General features: G+C 39.8%; 1 protein-coding gene across 1 annotated transcript in view; it reads right to left on the bottom strand.

Annotated features, from left to right (window-relative positions):
* The window catches only part of THSD7B (thrombospondin type 1 domain containing 7B), an 848,907-nt gene that overhangs the window by 47,056 nt on the left and 781,199 nt on the right, over positions 1 to 20,652 (bottom strand). The window contains exon 18 of the mRNA XM_036254339.1: positions 804 to 945. Within this exon, the coding sequence (XP_036110232.1) occupies positions 804 to 945 (142 nt within the window). The remainder of the gene's footprint in view (positions 1 to 803; positions 946 to 20,652) is intronic.

Raw genomic sequence — 20,652 nt, 5'->3', positions numbered from 1 at the left:
GATCAATATCACTCAGCAGTCTGTGGTGTTGGACACTGAGCACGCTGGCGCCAGGAAGAGTCTGAGCAGCGGCTGCGGTGGCTCCCAGGCTCTCGAACACCCCTTCCAGGCAGCCGACAGCATTCCTCACTGAGACCCACAGAGACAGCACATCACAAGCTTGAATTTCTTGAAATAGTAGAAACCATTAAAGAGCTACATTCTATGGCAGAATGATTATATTCTTTCCTAAATGGTAAATTATCCCCTGAAGTTTTTATTGTTTCAGTTGATCATGGCTTAATTCAACTGGATTCTGAAATTTGGCCCAATCTCTCTGAGCATCTTTCAATTCAGAGATTCTAGGTGGCACTGCTGAATGTATGTGGAAAGAGTGGGCATTTCTTTCTGCAAAGGGACACAGGAAATGTCAAATCCTTAGCCCGTTGTGCAATATATTTGCACATTCTATTATCAGTTCTTAACCTAGAGAAAGAAAACATGTGCAGGCATTCTCAAGTTTTTTTTTTAATCCTTACCTGAGGACATTTTTCCATATTTTGGTTCAGATAGAGTGGGAGGGAGAGAGAGACAGAGAGAAACATCGACGTGAAAGGGATACATCGAGTAATTGCCACCCGCATAACCCAACCAGGGCCGGGGACAAACTGCAACGGAGGTACGTGCCCTTAGCAGGAACCGAACGTGGGTCTCTCTGGACCGTAGGCCAACGCTCTAACCACTGAGCCAAACTGGCCAGGGCCAGGCATTCTCAAGTTTGTCAGCGTTCAGGAAGGAGGGCATGGCGTGGACTTCAACTGTACCTGTCAGATTGTACTGGAACTGGAAGCAGTTTTCATTGAGGAGACAAGGCCGCACCTGGGAGTCTTCGGCACAGGTCCTTGAGCTCAGCGAGGGCCTCAGCAGGTGGCGAGTTCTCCTCTGCATAGTGTGGGGATCACATGACTACGAACACCAAAGAGCAGGCAGAGTGAGGGAAGACCCAAGTTAGCTGGTAAATTACGACGATCTGTACACTTGTAGCAACATGTACAACAACTATAGGAAAGAGACTGTTGAAAATATTAAACACAATATTTAGAGCATAAAACCACCATGATTCAATGTAAATAGTTTCTGGTGTTGTCACCTGACAACCCTTCTTTTTTATGTTGTGGTGAAGCCTACATTTTTAACCTCCCATGGGTAATTACGCATGGAGACTCTTTTCATTAGTTAAGTGTACTCTGTACTCTCAGTCTGCCCCTCAGCAAGAGATTAATGCATTCTGAATGTTTAAATGAATGAAAAAGGAAGACATTGTCCTTGTGCCCTCAGATAGTCTAGCCCAATAGAAGTAACCGCACAGAACATTGTAATGAGAAAATCATTTTTAAAAACCTGGAACAAACAGATACACAGAGAATTATTAGATCAATATTGCAAACAGACCAGAACTCTCCTCTTATTTGGGAGGTCCTAGGAGCCACGGCCTTTTTCGCAAAATAAACGTGCACATGTGATCGTCAGATTTCTTGCAAATATTCCTTCTGCCGCGGGCCCACATGTTCTCTCATAGTTCCCACTCACAGAATGCCCTTGAGCCAGGTAACTGGCCAGGCACATCTGCACTGGCTTCACCCACAGTGGACCTTCAAGCTCCCCTATGGGAAGAATCTCCTCTCAGCTCTCCTTCCCATTGCTCAGAACACTAACTGAGCCTTTATCAGTGATAGTTTTTCTTTTTTGGTTAATCTTCACCAGAGGATATTTTCCCATTTATTTTCAGATAGAGTGGGAGGGAGGGAGGGAAAGAGAGAGAAACACTGACGTGAGAGAGACACATTGATTGGTTACCTCCCGCACAACCCCAACCAGGGCTGGGGACTGAACGTGCAACCCAGGCACGTACCTCTGACCAAGAATTGAATCTGAGACCCTCTGGTCTGAGGGCCGATGCTCTAATTGCGAGCCAAACCAGCCAGAGCAACAGTCTTTCTTTTAATAATGATAAATTCTTCTCATCTGGCTGGTGTGGGTCAGTGGTTAAGCGTCGACCCATATACCAAGAGGTCACATGTTCGATTCCAGGTCAGGGCACATGCCCAGGTTGTGGGCCAAATCCCAAATAGGGGGCATGCAGGAGACAGTCAATCAATGTTCTCTCTCATCGATGTCTCTCTTTCTCACGTCCTCTCTCTCTCAAATCAATTAAAGAAAATAAAAATAAAAAATAAATTCTTCTCTTCTTTTCTGAGCAACTTTCCACCCATGCTCAGGAATTACTCTACAGGATTTGCTTCTAAACATATATACATACACATACACTTATATGTTACACCTGCCCTTATAATGTTGTTCTGTATGACCCTGGCTTTTCCCTTTCTTTATAAAGCTTTTGGGAGCATGATAGATCATGGTTTCTACTTGCCATTTCATTCACTGAAATATTGGTATATATTTTACACAGTGGTTGTTCAATGAATAGTATTAAATATGACAACAACACAAATTCAGACCCAGAAATCTAAAGAGGCACAGAGATGCTCAGACTACAGGAAAAATAAAAAATCTCTGAATTAAGGTCACCAGATCATCATTTCCATATTTGGGATTTTTGTTGTTGTTGTTGTTGTTGTTTTATTCCCTTTACCTTTCAGATATTGTAGCAAGAACACAACCTGTAAACTGAATCTTTGCTGTTAATAAAAATGTTAATGTTAGATTGCACTGAACTGTGCAGGGAAATGCCACAAGTTTTTCCTTCTAACTTTAAGTGTTTGGAGCCATTGAAAGACATTTACTATTTATGTCACTTTATAGTTGGATAATCTGTCAATACTTGTAAAGTAATTTTGTATTTTAATTGTATTGAATAATCAAGAAGGGCCATTGAAACCAGATACTTATTCTTAATTATCTGCAAGTAAATCCCATGTTGAATGGTTACCAATAATTTATTATTAGTTCACTGATTAATTTGTCCACATGAGAAGGAGTAATAACTTACATAACTTGTCAATGAAAGAATATGAGTTATCTTGGTAGACATTCCTGATTACTCCTTTTCTACCTTATTAAAAACACAATGTCTGAACCAAGTGAATATATATAAAGACTTAAGTACTCGCTTAGTCTAAGCCAGTGGTTCTCAACCTTCCTAATGCCGCAATCCTTTAGTACAGTTCCTCATGTTGTGGTGACCCCCAACCATAAAATTATTTTCGTTGCTACTTCATAACTGTAATTTTGTTACTGTTATGTCTTAGGCGACCTCTGTGAAAGAGTCATGACCCACAGGTTAAGAACCGCTGGTCTAAAAGAAAGGGGTATAATTTGATAAGATTTAAAAATTTCCTCACAGTATATCAATCTCTAGTCTCTAAGACTGCTGTATATGGTTTTAAAATATCCTCTGGAACCTAACCCATCATACATAACCATCTAGAAGTTGATAATCACTTTCTGGAAATTAACATATTGAAAACCAACACTGAAGCTAACTCTCCCACTAATACTTTTTTCCTCTGGAAACAGGCAAAGGGGAGCATGAGGGACTAAAATCTTCAAACACAATCCAACCTAATCTTAGGCAGGATTTTTACATTCCTCCTTATAAAGACTGCCCGAGCACTGCTCACAGGTGCTAGATGGGTTAGTGTTTCTCCTTACTTTTTGTCTGTTAGCCTTTTACAAGTTCATACAAATTCATACAATAATGAATTGGTCACGGGGATATGGGGGTGGGGGACTAACAAAAAAGGAACAGTAAAGGAAGCTTAGATCTGGATGATTTGTTTACTGAACCAAGATTCCTCTTTTCTAGAGTATTTATATAAAGACATGTTGTCAACTTTCTAAATAAAAAAGCGAGAAAGCAATGTGTGGACTACTAACCCAAAGCCAACTCTGGGCCAGTTCCATTATAAAGATCAATGTTATATAGCTCAGGTTTATTTGCTAGGAAAGGAGATGACCAATAAGACCAGTTATAGTACTTCCCACTTATCCGCAATTTTGCTTTCTGTGGTTTGCCCAAGGGCAACCATGGTCCAAATATATTAAATGAAAAAAATCCAGAAATAAACAATTCATAAGGTTTAAATTGTTCACCGTTCTGAGTAGCATGATGAAATCTCACACCACCTCCCTGAGATGGGAATTATCCTTTTGTCCAGTGTATCCACACAGTATATGCTCCCTGTCCATTAGTCGTTTAGTAGGCTCAGTTTTCAGATCAACTGTCAGTATTGCAGTGCTTGTGTTCAAGTCCCCCTTATTTGACTTAATAATGACCCCAAAGCACAAGAGTAGTGATGTTGGCAATCTGGATATGCCAAAGAATATTCCTTTAAGTGAAAAGGTTTGTAGGTATAGGAATAAAAGATGGTATACATAAGGTTCAGTACTGCCATGGTTCCAGGCATTGACTGGAGGCCTTGGAGTGTATTCCCTGCAGATAAGACACAACTGCTGTAGTCTCTGGTACATATGCCCCTTTAAGAGATTAGATTTTCTAACTTATTACCTTTGAAAACCAGCACTTACTTAAAGTTCAGTTATTCCTTATAGCACTGTGTCTTCACACCTTTGGTTCTTTCTAGCAACAATGCCTTCACCCTTAGGCCTGAACTGAGTATGTGTATTCATCTGTCAAAGTTAAATCACATCTCTCTTCTGTGATCCTCTATTGACTTCCTTGGACCCCTATCAATGGCATCACCTCATGTAATACACATTTGCACTGCACTTGCACATGTATTGACGTGTGTGCGTTCCTTCCCATGGGCTATTTATTTATTTTGGTACATGCCCCTAGCAGGAACCGAACCCGGGACTCTCTGGTCCGCAGGCCAACGCTCCAACCGCTGAGCCAAACAGGCCAGGACTCCCGTAGGCTATTTAAAGAACAAGTCTATGCCTTAATTTTCTTGGACATTGAGAGGGTTGTTCTGTGTCTGGCATAGAGTCTACAAATAATCAATATTTGTTGTGTAGAATAATTTGATTCTTCTTGAGCAATACGACTGAATTTTTGTAAGCTGCCATTAGCAGACAAATGGTCAACCCTGGACTAAGGTCACCTTGCCTAAATGTAAGGATTCCCCATAGATCTGTATAGCTGAGAGAGTGGAATCACTTCTCTAATTTTCATACATTTTCTACAAAATCTAGATAAAAGTTCCCAGAATAACTGAATCTATCATTAAATTAATAAACATACCAATACATCGATTTTATTTACCCATATAAATGATGACAAATAATTTATATATTTTAAATAAATGAACATAAACTTTTTTGTAAATTATAAAGTGGTTAAATTAATCTTTGTGAATCAATTGCTGTCCTTGAAAACTCTCCTAGTAAGGTTTTGCAAACACTTTAAACAATTGTGTTTGAAAATATATTAAATGCAAGGCACCACACCAATGAATAAAACATTATTCAGGGAGGATTTTCCTTCTATACTTTGGATTTTCAAGAGATCATACCTTGTATCCACAAAAGACTTACAATTACATTTTAAAAGAACATGTTTAAGGACTTAAAAGAAAATTTAGTTATTTCTTCCTCACTGTAAAAAACAAAAGCATTTACTGACTTTGCCTCTGAGGAAGTTAAGTTTCATTTACTAATTTGTGTGTGTTGAAAGATAAAGGGGCAGGTGCATAAGGCTGGTCTTAGTCATCCAAAGACATGTTTCATTCAAATGAGAAGTTGTGACACATTAGTGGGTTGTGAACACTATTTTATAACAAACACTTTTATAATGCTTACTAAGTGCTGGTCAATTTTACTTTTTTTTAATCCTCACTCGAGGACATTTTTATTGCATTTATCTTCAGAAAGAGTGGGAGGAAGAGAGAGAGAGACATCGATGTGAGAGAGACACATCAAGTGGCTCCCACTCACACAACCCCAACCAGGGCTGGGGACAAACTGCAACCGAGGTACATGCCCTCAGCAGGAACCAAACCTGGGTCTTTCTGGTCCACAGGCCAACGCTCTAACTGCTGAGCCAAACTGGCCAGGGCAATTTTACTTTCTTTAAATTAACTCATTTCATTGTCATAACAGCTCCATATTATTTCCCTTATTTTACAGCTAGTGCAGAGAGATTAAGTAATTTCATCAAGATCACACAGCTAGAAAAGGGAAGAGCCAAGATTTCAATCCCATCAATCTTCTATTATAGAGTTCACGCTCTTAACTACGCTATCTTGATTTTTAGTTTAGTGGGTCAAAAACAGCATGTTTACAACTGATAAAGCATAGCATAGAAAATGTCTACCATATACTCAGAGTGAGAATATTTCCCAAAATGATTATATCTTATTATTTATATATATATAAAGCATACACACACGCATGCCCCCCCACACACACACATATCAGTAAGTAAATAACAGTGTATGTGAGTATTTGTGATATAACATGTTTTATCTATAGTGTTTCATGATCAAAAATATTCAAAAGCCACCAATTTAATAAAAATGCTTATCAAAAGAATCTTTCAGTTAGACTGCCATGAGCATTATTGTGAAACTGTGTTTTTATTATATTGCTCTGTTTTTATTTTGCAAGTATAAACTGAAACATTTTTCAAGGTGTGGATGTTCATTCTCTCTAGAGTATTTCTCTCTACCATAACATTTATTTGTGTCCCTAAATACCAGGATTAGTTTTGGAACAGAATAAATATTAAATTAAATTTTTACCTAGAAAACTCAATAAGTAGGTATAAAAGTATAGACTCTTACAGCTTCTGCTTGTCTTTTGAGAATTTAAATGGATAATAATAAGGGAAATTGAAAGCATATTCTGGATGCTGTACTATACCCCAAATAATAGCAACAGGCAGCATTTCAGAGTATGAACACATGCCTGTACTCTGATGAACATGCCATAGGGGGTATCTCATAATCCCTTCTCTCTTAATCTAACCTCCCAATGATCTAGGTGTGCTTTTACTATAACAACGGAATAGTAGGTGCGCAATCCAGGATTTGAATCTGGGAGCAATACTTTGCTTCTCGGTATCTTCAACTGCAGTGGACTAGAGGAATATTTTGTGGTAGGGACAGTGGGTAGAACAATGTATCACAGACCTACATTGTGATTGTGCTTATGGACAGTGGTAATCAGAGATGGCAAAAGAGAGAAAGAAAAGTAAGGCACTATGGCTTATTAACTAACCAAAAAGCAAGATAAATCACAGGTTGAAGAATGGGGAGTCAGCTGGGGACAGAACAGTATGTGAGGCCTGCAGCCTGCCTCTGAGGAACCGCAGGGGCTCCCCGCTGATGGCCTGGCCTGTCAGATTTAGGGAGTTAATTGGAAGCAGGAGTGCAGACACATGTCTCCGTGTAATGGGACTGACAAGAGCAGGGGCAGAAGCTATGATGTCATCAAAATGATATAATGTTCCTCATAAGGCTTTGCTGGCTATTGCTAGAGGAAGTTCGGATGACATAAACGTCAGGAGAGGGTTGCTTAGCTAAGATGTTTGGGTGAAGATTTTATAATGGCCACATAGACCTTCTGGCTGGTGTTTTATGACACTAAGAAATTGTGAAAGTACATATTTATAAACCAATCAGAGGCCTTGAAACTCATAAATGATGTATGGCATAGCCAATGAGAGAGTCTAAGGTGTCACCTGTTTATATTATTGTTGGGGATTGGCAAAGAAGAAAGGACCCAAATAGAAGCCAAATACCTCAAAAAGCCTTCATTCCTCAAAAATGTCAGCCATGAAAGAGAAATAAAGACTGAAGAGACTAAAGGCATGAGATCATTAAATGCAATATGGTCTGGAGCCCACACTCAAAAGACTATGAATGCAATAAAGGACTATTGGGACCATGGGAATATGACCTACACATTAGTTATAAGTATTGTATCAGTGTTTTATTTCCTGAATTTAACTGTATCATGATTATGTTAGAAGATATCCTTGAATTTAGGAAATGCATTGCTGAATTATCAGTATGAAGGGTGATAGGGTATGACGCCTTCAACATGTGCTCACATGGCTCAGGAATAATAATAGTGTAAGTATACACACATTTACCATTGTGTGTGTGTGACCATGTGTAGAGGGGTGCCAGAGAGTTGTTCAAGCATATGTGGCAAACTTAAAATTTCAATGTGCAAATTTTCTGTCAGTTTGAAATATTTTGAAATAAAGTTTCTTCAGTAAGAGAAAACTATACATGGCACCAGCAGACCAATGTTCAGGGGACACTGATCAAGGACAAGAATGTAGCGTGAATTCGCAACTACATGCTACTCAGAGAATCCTCAAGTGGCAACTCCTATGTGAACCGAGGGCACACTAGCCCTTTTTAAAATTAAATTTATTAGGGTGACATTGGTTAATAAGATTATATAGGTTTCAAGTATGCATTTCTAGAATACATCATCTGTATATTGCATTGTGTTCCCATAACCTAAAGCCCAATCTCCTTCTGTCACCACAGATTTGACCCCCTTTACCACATCCACTCCCCTTCCATCTGATAACCACCATACTGTTGTCTGAGTCTATGAATTTTTGTTTGCTTGTTTATTTGTTGCTTTCAATTTTATATCCCACATATGAGTTTAATCATATGATTCTTAACTTTCTCTGATTTATTTCATTAAGCACACTAACTCTTAATAGTAATCTTTCCCACTCTCTTTACTTTTCCCCTTCTTCTGCATCTTTTATTTTCCATGTGATGCTTACTTCTCTTTGTTCACGCTCATCTCCAACCATTCACAGACCAAATGAAAGAAAAGTCAAGCCAAAATAAGCAATAGGTCTCACCGGGGCTCCTGCCTGTGCTGGGCCCCAGAACGCTGTCTGGAATGAGAATCCCAGGACCAATGGTCTGGTGTCTGCCTGCAGCGTAGGAGTGCTGAGCTCCTCTTTAGATCCCAGAAGACTAAAAAACGGTCACTGCTATGATATTCTTGTTTTACTGTTCGTGCCTCTCTATACTCCCATCCCCAAATAAACCAGAGAAAAGGGTCACACGCTGCATCTGGAATGGGTCTGGTTCTCTCTCTCCTCTTCCCTTTCCCATCAGAGATGATTGGGCCCCTTTCCCCCCAGAAGCATCTCTCCTGTGGTTAGCCAAAGCCTCTTGATCTGCTGGAGGAAGAAGTGCTATTGAGTTCTATGCCCGGGCTAACAACACAGAGGGGACTCTGATCTAGGTTTATTTTTTCTATCCACACTGTTGTTCTAGGCTCTCATTCTCAATATTTTCTTTTTTCTTTATTTTCTCCTCTCCTCCCTCATTACTCCCCTACTCTTGCTAACTAACCCTTACTCATCGCTGAGTTTTCCATACGCATATTATCTCCCTAGGAAATGCACTAATCCTCCAAGTGGTTAGAAAATGTGCCAATATATGCTCTCATGACACTCTGCTTTTTCTCTTTTAACATCTTCTGCTCTGTTGAAAATTATTAGAAATTTTACATGTTTCCCATAAAAAATTAGGCAGGTTTCTTCAGGACGAGGATTCTCCATTGTCATAGCCCTCATGTCTAACCTAGCATTTGTGATATAGTAAGTGCTTAATACTTGTTGAATGCAAAATATTTACCATTTATTTCTGTACTCATGTGCTAGTCACTGTGCTAAACAATTTATGCATAGCAGTCCCTGCTCCAACTTCTGAGTTGTGCACTAGTTTCCAATGTTCTGGACTTACCGAGGTTAAATAATTTGCCCAAAGCCAGTGCTAAGAAGGGAGGCAGAGAGGAAAGAGAATGCACTGCATTTGGGCCCTTTCTAAATCTCAGACTTACTTCCCACAGTTGTTTACGCAGCATTTCTATGAACTTAACACTTCTTTTTCAGCATGAAAATTAGCATCTAGAAAAAGACATGCAACTCAACTGCATTTTATCTAAGGGCCTTCTGGAACAGGAAGAATAATACGGGGGGGTGGGAATGTGATCTCCATAAAATCTGTAATTATAAACTAATTTGAAGTTAAAAACACCCATTGTATTTATTCCTACAATTTCAGAATTATTATTTTTCTATTAGTACCATATAATAAATGTAATGTTTTAAAACTTAGAAAAACCCTACAGGCAAATACGAAGAACTAGGAAATAGTACTATGATATGATAAATCCAATACAGTAAAACACATTCTTTTTTTAGAAATCACATTTTACGGAAAATTATTCATAGATGTTTTTCAAGATAATACGTATAGTGTAACCTAAATGAAATGGAGATTAAGACTTGGAGAGAAACATAAATTTTCAAAAGCTGAAGTGTGTACAAAAATCAGCAAGAGATCTCTCTGTCCATTATGACTCATCAGACATGGCATTTTGTGGAGACTTTCCCTGGCAATCAACCCTGTAATTCGCCATTGGTGTAAAGGCATTTTCACATTCTCTCTGCCTACAACCAACCCGGAGGATAGAAACGATGCAGAGAACGACATGCGGGGCAGCCTTCATGTACTGTAAACACGTTTAAAATTCAAAGTGAAAATCTGGCCTTTTCTTCCTGAACATGGAACATAATAGAGATGGAATAGAAATCACAAGTAAAATAGATACAGATCAGAAACCTGAATTCTAAACCACTACTATGTAGCGGTTTGATACTCAAGTTTTCATAGTAGCCATCCTGGTAATCAAATATTATGGGCAGTAAAGACAGATCTCACAGAGATCAAAGAGAGGAATTAAGTCACTTGAAAAAAATTAAGTTTTATATTTCACTACTTAAAAAAGTTGAAATAGTCAATCCTTTCATAATTCTTGAAGAAAACTCTGTACCTTCTTTCACAAAGCTATGAACAATAATAAATATTATAAATAAATTTGGGTTCAGGCTCTTTTTTTAAAAAATAGATTTTTAGAGAGTGAGGAAAGGAGAGGGAGACAGATAGAGAGAGAGAAACACCAATGTGAGAGTGAAAATTCAATTGCTTGCCTCCTGCACACCCCCACCAGGGACGGAGCCCATAACCAGGACCTGTGCCCCAACTGGAGGTCGGAGTGGCAACCCTCTGGTACATGGCAGGACACCCAACCAACTGAGCCACACCGGCCAGAGCCAGGCTCTGTTGTTTTAAAATTTTCAGTAGTATTAATTTCTATGCATTTGCAGCACCCAATAATAATTCACATGTGATGGTTCAAAAAGTAATTATATTCACTTTTATAGGTCAATAAACTGAGCTTCAGAGAGTGTCAGCAAACTATCAAAGTCACAATGCATAAGCAGCTAACAGAAACCAGAACCCCAATATCCCTTTTCCGCTCACTGTCTTCTGGAGTGCCCAGAACTGTATGAAGCACTGTCTTTTTATACCTGCTTAATGAATAATGTTTCATCAATATTAATTCAATAGCAAGAATAATTTTTTGATTATAACAGTGGCTAATTCATCTTCATTCCCCATTCTAAATTATATGGGTGACTAAAATCTAAATGCAGTAGGTAGAGATTTGGACATTCCTATGTCAAAATTATCCTATAAAATAAGTTAGAGATTTTGAGAATCTATTTAGCACATTGTGATTATGAAGGGGGCATTGACAGAAATATATGTCCTTAAAAAACTAGTCATTGACTCTAGAAATAAAAGTCATTTCTCCATGTCTCTTTCTTCACTCAGATTTCCCTACATAATTCGCAGTGAAGTGAAGACGATGAAATGAGAGCAGTCTGAGATCACTCTGAAGAATAAACTACATTCTACAGATACCGAATGGTGGTGCCCACACAACAAATGCGGGCACTCAGGACAGGGGAAGAGTTCATGCTGGACTGTGCCATGAGAGACCAGTTCATCAGAGCATCATCTACATGGAAACGTAGAATCATTCAGTTCCAACTCATCACCAATTACCCAAAGGTTGGAGCCACTCAATCAAGTGCCACCAGAAACAAATGGAAAGCTGGGAGAGCCTGGCTGGTGTGGCTCAGTGGTTGAGAATGACCCATGCAACAAGAGGTTGCCGGTTCGATTCCCGGTCAGGACCAAACCCAGGTTTGGGCCCAATCCCCAGTGGGGGGCATGTAGGAGGCAGCCAGTCGATGTTCTCTCTCACTGATGTTTCTATCTCTCTCTCTCTCTTCCCCTTCCTCTCCCTCTAAAATCAATAAAAAAATAAAAGAAGAAAAAAAAGAAAGTTGGGGTAGCACCAGACAGACGTCAGCTCTAGAATGGGCATCAGGGAGCATGAGGAGAGCGGATGACATGCGTGACAGAAACAGACCCCCACTGTGAGGGTCCCCGTTTCCTGTTGACATGGACACAGAAGTGCATCGGACTTGTAGAGGAGAACTGGGGGTTGACTCCCTGAAGAAGTGTGGTTGTTCCCTTGGCCTGGAGGCCCAGCGCGACAGGCCAAGGAAAGCAATGGGTGGAGGCGGGAAGTAGCAGGCCCTGTTAGTGTGGAAACTCAAACAGTTCATGAAGGTGAAGTTTCAGAAAATTCTTCTAAACAGACAGGATGGCTTTTCAGAAGATTAGACCAGTTTGCCACAGTTATGAACAAGTACGTGACGCTGAAAAAATATGGTTGCCGAATTTTGAATTAGGCACAATTTCCAATTCGGACCCTGCAAACTCAGGTATTATGAGTCTGATTAGTTATTTCATTTCTGTATCTTTCACTTTCCTCATGAAAAGAAAAGGGCTAATAATGCTTTATGAGCATTAAATGATATAAAGCATACAAAATGCTAGCACGGAGAAACACTGTTTGTTTTCATTGGCTTTTACTTAGAAGAGTGGTTCCAAGGATACACTGAGACCAGTGGTCTATACTTTTTGAATGTCCATTTTGCTCAGCTGTATCCTGAATTCTAATGAAAATGCTGGAGTAGACAAAATGTGTCTGCTGTGATTCCTATACAATTGTGTGTGTGTGTGGGGGGGGGGTGGATAAGAGAAGGAAAAGGAAGAGGGGAAAAAAGAGAGACCACCATCGAAATCAGTCACTTCTCGCGGCCACAAGCCTGCAGGAAATCCCTTAGTCTCCCAGGAATGATAGCTTGGAAGGAAAAGGGCAAAAGAATCTGTAGGTGAGGAGCCAATTATGAGCAGTGAAAATAACTCCATATGCTTCTGGTAGATTTCTTTCTTCTCATTATACTTTAAATTCTTTGGCTTCTATTAAATAGCAAAGCTCCATGAAAGCATTCAAAATGAATCTCTTTGAGCTGGATGTTTGTCGATATCATATGAGAAGAGATGAAAACAAGCAAGAGAAAAGTCTCCAAGGTTTTCTATAGAGGGTTGTAAATCATAGAATTATGAGTTACACAGATATTTACAAGCTCGGCCCAGATAGAGTATAATAATCTATAAATGCTGTTCAAGTGATTTATGGCCCAACTGTTCCAACACATTAACAATAGCAGGAAATGTATTTAATTTATTCTTAGGAATGCACATTTACATTGTTCACAACAAGCCATTTATGGGGAAATGTGCGACCCTTAAACTAAAGTGAATGCATCTCTAGTGGGTTTTGAACAGTTATAACTGTTTAATAGATGCATGTACCCTGACACACTGTACAAGGCAATGTAAATGTTTACTAGCTGTCCTGTAAGCACTTGCTGTGAATGCGTGAATGGCTATGGAATGCATGGCAGAACCGTAGACTGAAGTTGTCTGAGTTCTGAATAACAAGGAACTTACATTCCTTACTAAAATTTTACAAGAGCATGAGCAGAAAATCACCTTTTGTTCCTTATCCCACATTCCAGATTTGTCAGAGGTAGCGGAGTGATAATTTAAGGTTCTGAGGACCTCTTATCATTTTTGGCTGCTGTCTGGAAAACAACCATCTGGTAGACTACCCGCATCAAGATGAAAATAATGTTCTGTGCCTTTTTGACTTCTTTATAGAGATATGCACACACATTCAGTTTGGAGATGGAGATGAAAAGAGATAAGAGAGGGAAAGAAGAAAGAGAAAAGAGACAGGGACAGGGATGAGAGGATGTGAGAGAGTGGAGTTTGAGACAGAGGAACAGGGAGCCCATGCTAAATTACCGGAGGCTTTCATATGTTCTGTCATTTAGTTCTCTCAGGGACCCCTTGAGGGATAGTTACCTAAATAACTTAGGTTACACAAGTGGAAAGTGAGGATTATCCCTCTAGATATAATTGCAATTCTACCAGTCAGTCTCTTACCAATAAACAGCACATCCCCAATTCAAAACAATTAAACTGGAACTGCCCAAATTGTAGGCTTTGCAGGTCTTAGTTCAGAAAACTCAGTGTGAAAAATGTTGCTTTTTTACAAATCAAGACAGCGAAGCTATAAAATGGAATTGTGGTGTGTGTTCGAAACATAGCACACTGCACTGACTTTGGGTATTTTGTTTTTGATGCTGCCTCTAGTTTCTCGAACTACTTGCTCTCTGTCTCTTGACCATTGGTCAAGTTTTCCTGTGACTATTTAAGACTTACATGAACTAGAGGCCTGGTGAACTCTTTGGTAGTGAGACAAAGTCTATAAACCACCACTATCATTGACAAAACAGGTTTCCCCCCTCTTTTGCACCCTGGGCCTTCTTGGACTAGTGTAACTTTGAGAGCTGGTTCCTACAGCTGACATATTTAAACACTCAAAAACTGTGTTCGTGCACTGGAAGACCATCCCTGAGGCCTGATGGGCACTGGAGAGGTCACGTTTAAAACCGGTGGAAAGCCAGGGAATCATAACCCAGTTTTACAGGTGTTCGATAATAAAGGCAGAACTCCACTATTCGAAATGCCATTACGACAGACTAGAACACACAGTCCAATCTATTTCCATGTACCATTTCAGTTGTCCACGGCATCAATACTTTCTTGGATTAACTACAATGAGGTTCTTTTGCAAGAAGTTGTTCAACAAAAATGGCAGCCCATTCTTTTCAAACTAAGGGTCTTTCTCAATGAAAGTAAAGTGTAAGCGTGTAATTTAGTAACAAAGTAATTCTTAATACTATTTCTCTGGAAAGGTAAAGTTTGAGTAGGGAAGAGCAGAGAAAAGGCAAAGAGCTTTATAAAATGAAAGTGCTATATTGTCCTTTATTTTAAAAGTTTTACCTCTAAGTTCTTTACTAAGTTTTGTATGACTGATAAGTCATTCATGATGATATGTATCTACATCTATGTATATTTTCATTACCACATATGGAAATGTATACACACACACACACACACATACAGGAGTGGGCAAAGTAGGTTTAAAATTGTTCGTATGAAAAAATAAATAATACCAGAATAAACTGTGTTTCATGTATTCACAATGGTAGAACTACTTTTGCCCACCTTGTATTCATTTAAAAAAAAATAAGATTCCTCTCAAAAGACTATCTACAAAAGATGGTTGTGTTTTATTTTATTTATTTAAATTTTTTTTCTTGATTGATTTTAGAGAGAGGAAGGGCTTTGAAAAGAGTGATAGAAACATCAGTGAGAGAGAACATGCCCCCTCTTCCATGCCCCCAACTGAGGATTGGTCCCACTACCTGGGCATGTTCCCTGACCGGGAATCTAACCGGCAACCTCTTGGTGCATGGATCGATGCTCACCACTGAACCACACCGGCAGGGCAGTTTGTTGTATTTTAAAGTGAAAGCTGACTACTTCCAAAACCAAGTCAACACAGTAAAAAAAAATTTTTTTTTTGGTGGTATGTGCCCCTAACGGGAACCGAACCCGGGACTCTGGTCCACAGGCCAACGCCCAACTGCTGAGCCAAACTGGCCAGGGAAAATTTTTAATTATATTATTCTGGATTAATATTTGAAAAAGCTTCAGCTAAACAGAAATTGAGTGAATTTATACAAGCAAGGCAACCAAAGCATCAGGAAGCAGACACATCTTTTACATATTATGCCATTCCTGCAACCCCTCTGAGAAAATATGCATTTCTTGCATGTTGGGATGTGCCTGCTTTGGGGCCCTGAGCTGGCCATATGGTGTACATATGTCAGAAATCGTGACAACACTACGGAACCCACCACAACAATGTTCTCACACCACTCCCCAGAGAAGACGCAGTAGAGAAAGGAGAAACTTAGACTGACAAACAAAAGGAGCAGGTGAGGCATTTTTACATTTTCTTATAATTGAATACTGTCGTGTTAGAACAGATGACAGACACTAGAGTTGGAAGCCTTCACACGTGCTGCAGTGAGGGAATGTCATGAGGAAAGAGTCCACATGAAGACGGAAACACGGTTTGCTACAAATAAAGAATGCTTTTAGCACCAGTGAACCTGGCATAGTAATGACATACAAAACTAATGTTCAAAAGCTTAACGAATATTTGAACAGTAGCAACCAATATTGGGACAGTGAAGACATCAGTTTCACTTAGAGTAACATCAAAGACTTAAGTAATAAATTAAGAAATGCAAGCCTTCTTTATTGAAATGTATAAAACAATTCTGAATGAACTTTAAAAAGAACTTAAAGCCCAGCCAGTGTGGCTCAGTGGATTGAGCGTTGTCCCATGGACTAGGAGGTCTCGGTTCGATTCTGGGACAGGGCACATACCTGGGTTGTGGGCTGGACCCCCAGTAGAGGGCATGCAGGTGGCAGCCCATTGATGTTCCTCCCCCCCCCAAAAAAATCAATAGAAACATATTTTTAAAAAAGAACTTAAAAATGGAGAGAATATCATGTTCATGAATTGGAAGGCTACTATTAAGATATCCGTCCTCACAAAGTTGATTTATAAATTGCATGCTATATCAAACAAAATCACAGGATTGTTGAAAGAAACTGCAATGCAATTTTTTTTTAGATTTTTTTTTCTTTATTGATTTTAGAGAGAGACAAAGGAAGAAAGAGATAGAAACAGTAATATCAATGAGAGAGAACATTGATTGGTCACCTCCTGCATGCCCCACACTGGGGATTTGGCCCACAACCGGGGCATGTGCCCTGACTAGAATCGAAATGGTGACTTCTTGGTGCATGGGTCAATGCTCAACCAGTGAGCCACACTGGCCGGGCTAAGTGCCCACTTTTAAAAAGGCAACCTAGCCCTGGCCGGTTTGGCTCAGCGGTTGGAGCGTTGGCCTGTGGACCAGAGAGTCCTGGGTTCGGTTCCTGCTTGGGGCGCGTACCAATAAATAAATAAATAAAATAAAAAGGCAATCTAGTTTCATTTTTTTGCATGTAGCTGTCCAATTTTCCCAACACCATTTATTGAAGAGACTGCCTTACTCCACTGTATGTTCTTGCCTCCTTTGTCAAAAATGGACTTAGAGAATGATACTGTGAAGGTGTGTGTATGTGGGGGGGGGGGGGGTCAGGAGTGGGGAGGAGGGTGTCAATGGAGGAAAAAGGAGAGGGCATCTGTAACAAAAAATAGATAAATAAAAAGGCAGCCTATTGCTGGTGAAGAACTAGTGACAGTGGACATGAACCTAGTTCCTTTGCCTCAAGAAAGGACAAGTCTGTGGTATTGCTGAGCTCCAGACCTTCTTTCAAGATCAGGCTGAGTTGGGAAGTTCATTTGAAATGGCCCCCTTGCTTAGTTCTTTCCCAATTAAATTCGTCTTTCCCATTACCTTATTGGTTTCTATTGGAAATACTTCTTTAATAAGTCACTTGCACTGAATTGAATTATTGACTCAGGAACCAACTTTGGAAGAACCTAACTTAAAACACTCTGTAACCATGTGACATACAAATTGGTAAGATGAATCATACATCTAAATATGCAAAGAAAACTTATAAACTTATTAGGAGAAAACATAGTAGAATGTCTTTACGGTCTTGGGTTAGGCACCAATTTCTTACAGGAACAAAAAAGAGAATAACCACAAAATAAAACAATAAATAGACATCATCAAAAGTGCAATTTTCTGCTAAAACAAAACCCACTGCAATGATGGTAAAAAAAAAAAAAAAAAGATAAGCTAGTGGTTGGGAGAAAGTATTCACATTGCATATATCTGACAAAAGGACTTACACCAAAATATAGAAAGGACTTCTTTAAAAACAAAATAAAAATATGAAGTGATGTCAGTAAGATGGCAGAATAGGTAGTTTTTACATTCAGTTCCCCTCAGGGAAAGAGGCCTAGCCACTATCAACAGAAAACATGTCTTTGTGAAAATCCCAGTACCTGTCAGTGGTGCTGACACATCCCCTCAGTCCATAAAATCCAAGAAAAACTTCATTAAAAGGGTAAGAGGAATGATCTTTGACTGCACTGCCCCTCCCTTAGGATGGCACAGTGCTGCCCCCAGTGGGTTCCCCTGGGTCTAGCTTCTCCAGTGGGGGAGGGGCAGTGTGGGGGGGGGAGAGCCCAAGTTGGGAATCCAGCTTCCTCAGTGTTATAGGATGCTTCCCAGAGGCCCACTTAGGCTTCACCTAATGGGGATGACTTGGAGAATCAGTGCACAAGACTACTGGGAATCAGCTAGGGATGGAGAAGGGGGTGGCGCTCACAGCAACCAGGGGGTGAACTTGGCAGACCATGTTTGTGTTGCCAGTGGCCCCTGAGCATAGATGCCAACAAGCAGTTCTGCCCATCTACACAGGTGAGCTAGTGACACCATCTACCTAGGGAACTTGTTCAGTAATTGAGCCCAGTCCCAGACAATGAACCAGCCGGGCCATGGGGTCCATTCTACAGCCCCAACCTGGACAGTAAAGCAAGTCAGTAGCCCTGCCTAATTTCAGAGCATAGATTCCAGCCCCACCCAACCAGAAATCCATACCAGAGACCCTGGTCAGCTACAGAGCACATCCAATGGCCATAATTGGCAGTGGATGATGCCTGCAGTTCTGCATAATGATTGAGCAGAGCCTCCAGCCCTACCTGACAAAGGAGCCCAGCCATAGACAATAGGCACCTATGGAGGCCACCCCATAGCCCTGCCCAGACAGAGAACCTATTCAGTGGCCTTGTTCAAATGCAGAGTCTGACACTAACCATGAGCAGCCTTGGAACTCAGACTATATGACCATCCCACTACAGAGTTCAGCATATAACTCCACTTGGAAACAGAACTCATCCTACAACCCTGCCCAATCGCTGAGCACAGCTTGTGGCCTTACCCTGGCACAAACACCTGCCAGGAATCCTTCCCAACCATGAAATCCAGCATGTTACACTGCCCTTACATGAGACACAGCCTGTAACTCTCCAACCAGTGGTCCCACTTGAATATGATCAGCCAGTAGCCCCTCAACTTCAGAGCATAGGCAACAGCCCTGTCCATCTAGAGACCAAAGCAGTAAACCTCACCTGCCTGCAAACATTAGCAGTTGACCTATCTATAACCTCAAACTGAACTGACTGATGATTTTTTCCTACTGAAAGTGACCTCTAAAGCCTGGAGAGGAGGCCACTTCCCCAAATGCAATGATAGCAATGCAAAGATAATAAGATCACAAAGAACACGGTCAATAAATGATTCTAAAGAAATTAAGATCCATGACCTGAAAAATATTTAGAATAATCTTCTTAAACATTCAGTCAATGCACAAATAGACAACTAAAAAAAAAATTGGCAAACAGTGCATGAACAAAATTAGAAGTTCAACAAAGAAACAGAAGCCACCAAAAACAAACAAACAAACACAGAAATCCTAGAACAAAGAATACAATAATTGAACTGAAAAAGTCAATAGACAGCTTCAACAGCAGAGTGGACAAAGCAGAGGAAGAATCAGTGAACTCATAAACAAGTCACCTGAAGTTAACCATCTACAGAGCAAAATGAAAAAAATAATTAAGGAGTGAAGAATGTGTATAACACTTATGAGACAACATCAAAAGAAATAATATAGAGCCATATAACATTGTTTCAGTCAATAACAGACCACATATACAACGGTGCTCCCATAAAATTATAATGGAGCTGAAAAATCTCTATCACCTAGTGATGTCACAGCCCTTGTAACATAGTAACGCAATAGACTGCGCCTGTGCTTATGGTGATGCTGGTGTAAACAAACCTACTGTGCTGTGAGTTGTATAAAAGTGTAGTGCATACAGTTATGTACAGTATGTAATAACTGATAGTGATTGTGAACACGTTTTGGTTTATGCACTTACAATACTATACTTTTTATTTTAAAGTGTATTTTTTCTGCTTGTAAAATAGTTTGCTGTAAAACAATATGCCATGCTATGCAGACAGCAGCCTCATATACTGTGTGTTTACTTTGTGTCTTGATTACATTATTTTCTTGTATTTGTTTTTTTCCTGTGTTGTTTGTAAATGCTCTGCACTGGCTTGTAGCCCTGGAGCAATAGACTACACCAAAGAGCCTAGCTGTTGAGTAGCTATAGCTTTCATGTTTGTGTAAGTTTATGATGTTTCCACAATGACAAAATTTCTCAGACTGTAATCCCATCATTAAGTGGGAAATGGAGGGAGACAAAGGGATAGAAAGATTGTTTAAAGAATAATGGCTAAAACCTTCCCAAATGTGGGGAGACAAATAGACATTCTGATTCATAATGTCCAAATATCCTCAATATTTTGAATCTGGAAAGAATTACACCAAGACACATAAATTGTCAAAAGTCAGACAGAAATGAGAATTTTGAAAGCACAATGCCTACATAAAAACACATGAATATGTAAATCACTAGTAAAAGTAAATATACAGTCAAATTCAGATACTCTATTATTGTAACGGTGGTGCATAAATC

This window comes from Molossus molossus, unplaced genomic scaffold, assembly GCF_014108415.1.
Source record: "Molossus molossus isolate mMolMol1 unplaced genomic scaffold, mMolMol1.p scaffold_m16_p_11, whole genome shotgun sequence".
NCBI classification, from domain to species: Eukaryota; Metazoa; Chordata; class Mammalia; order Chiroptera; family Molossidae; genus Molossus; species Molossus molossus.
This window is presented reverse-complemented; position numbering and strand designations above follow the sequence as displayed.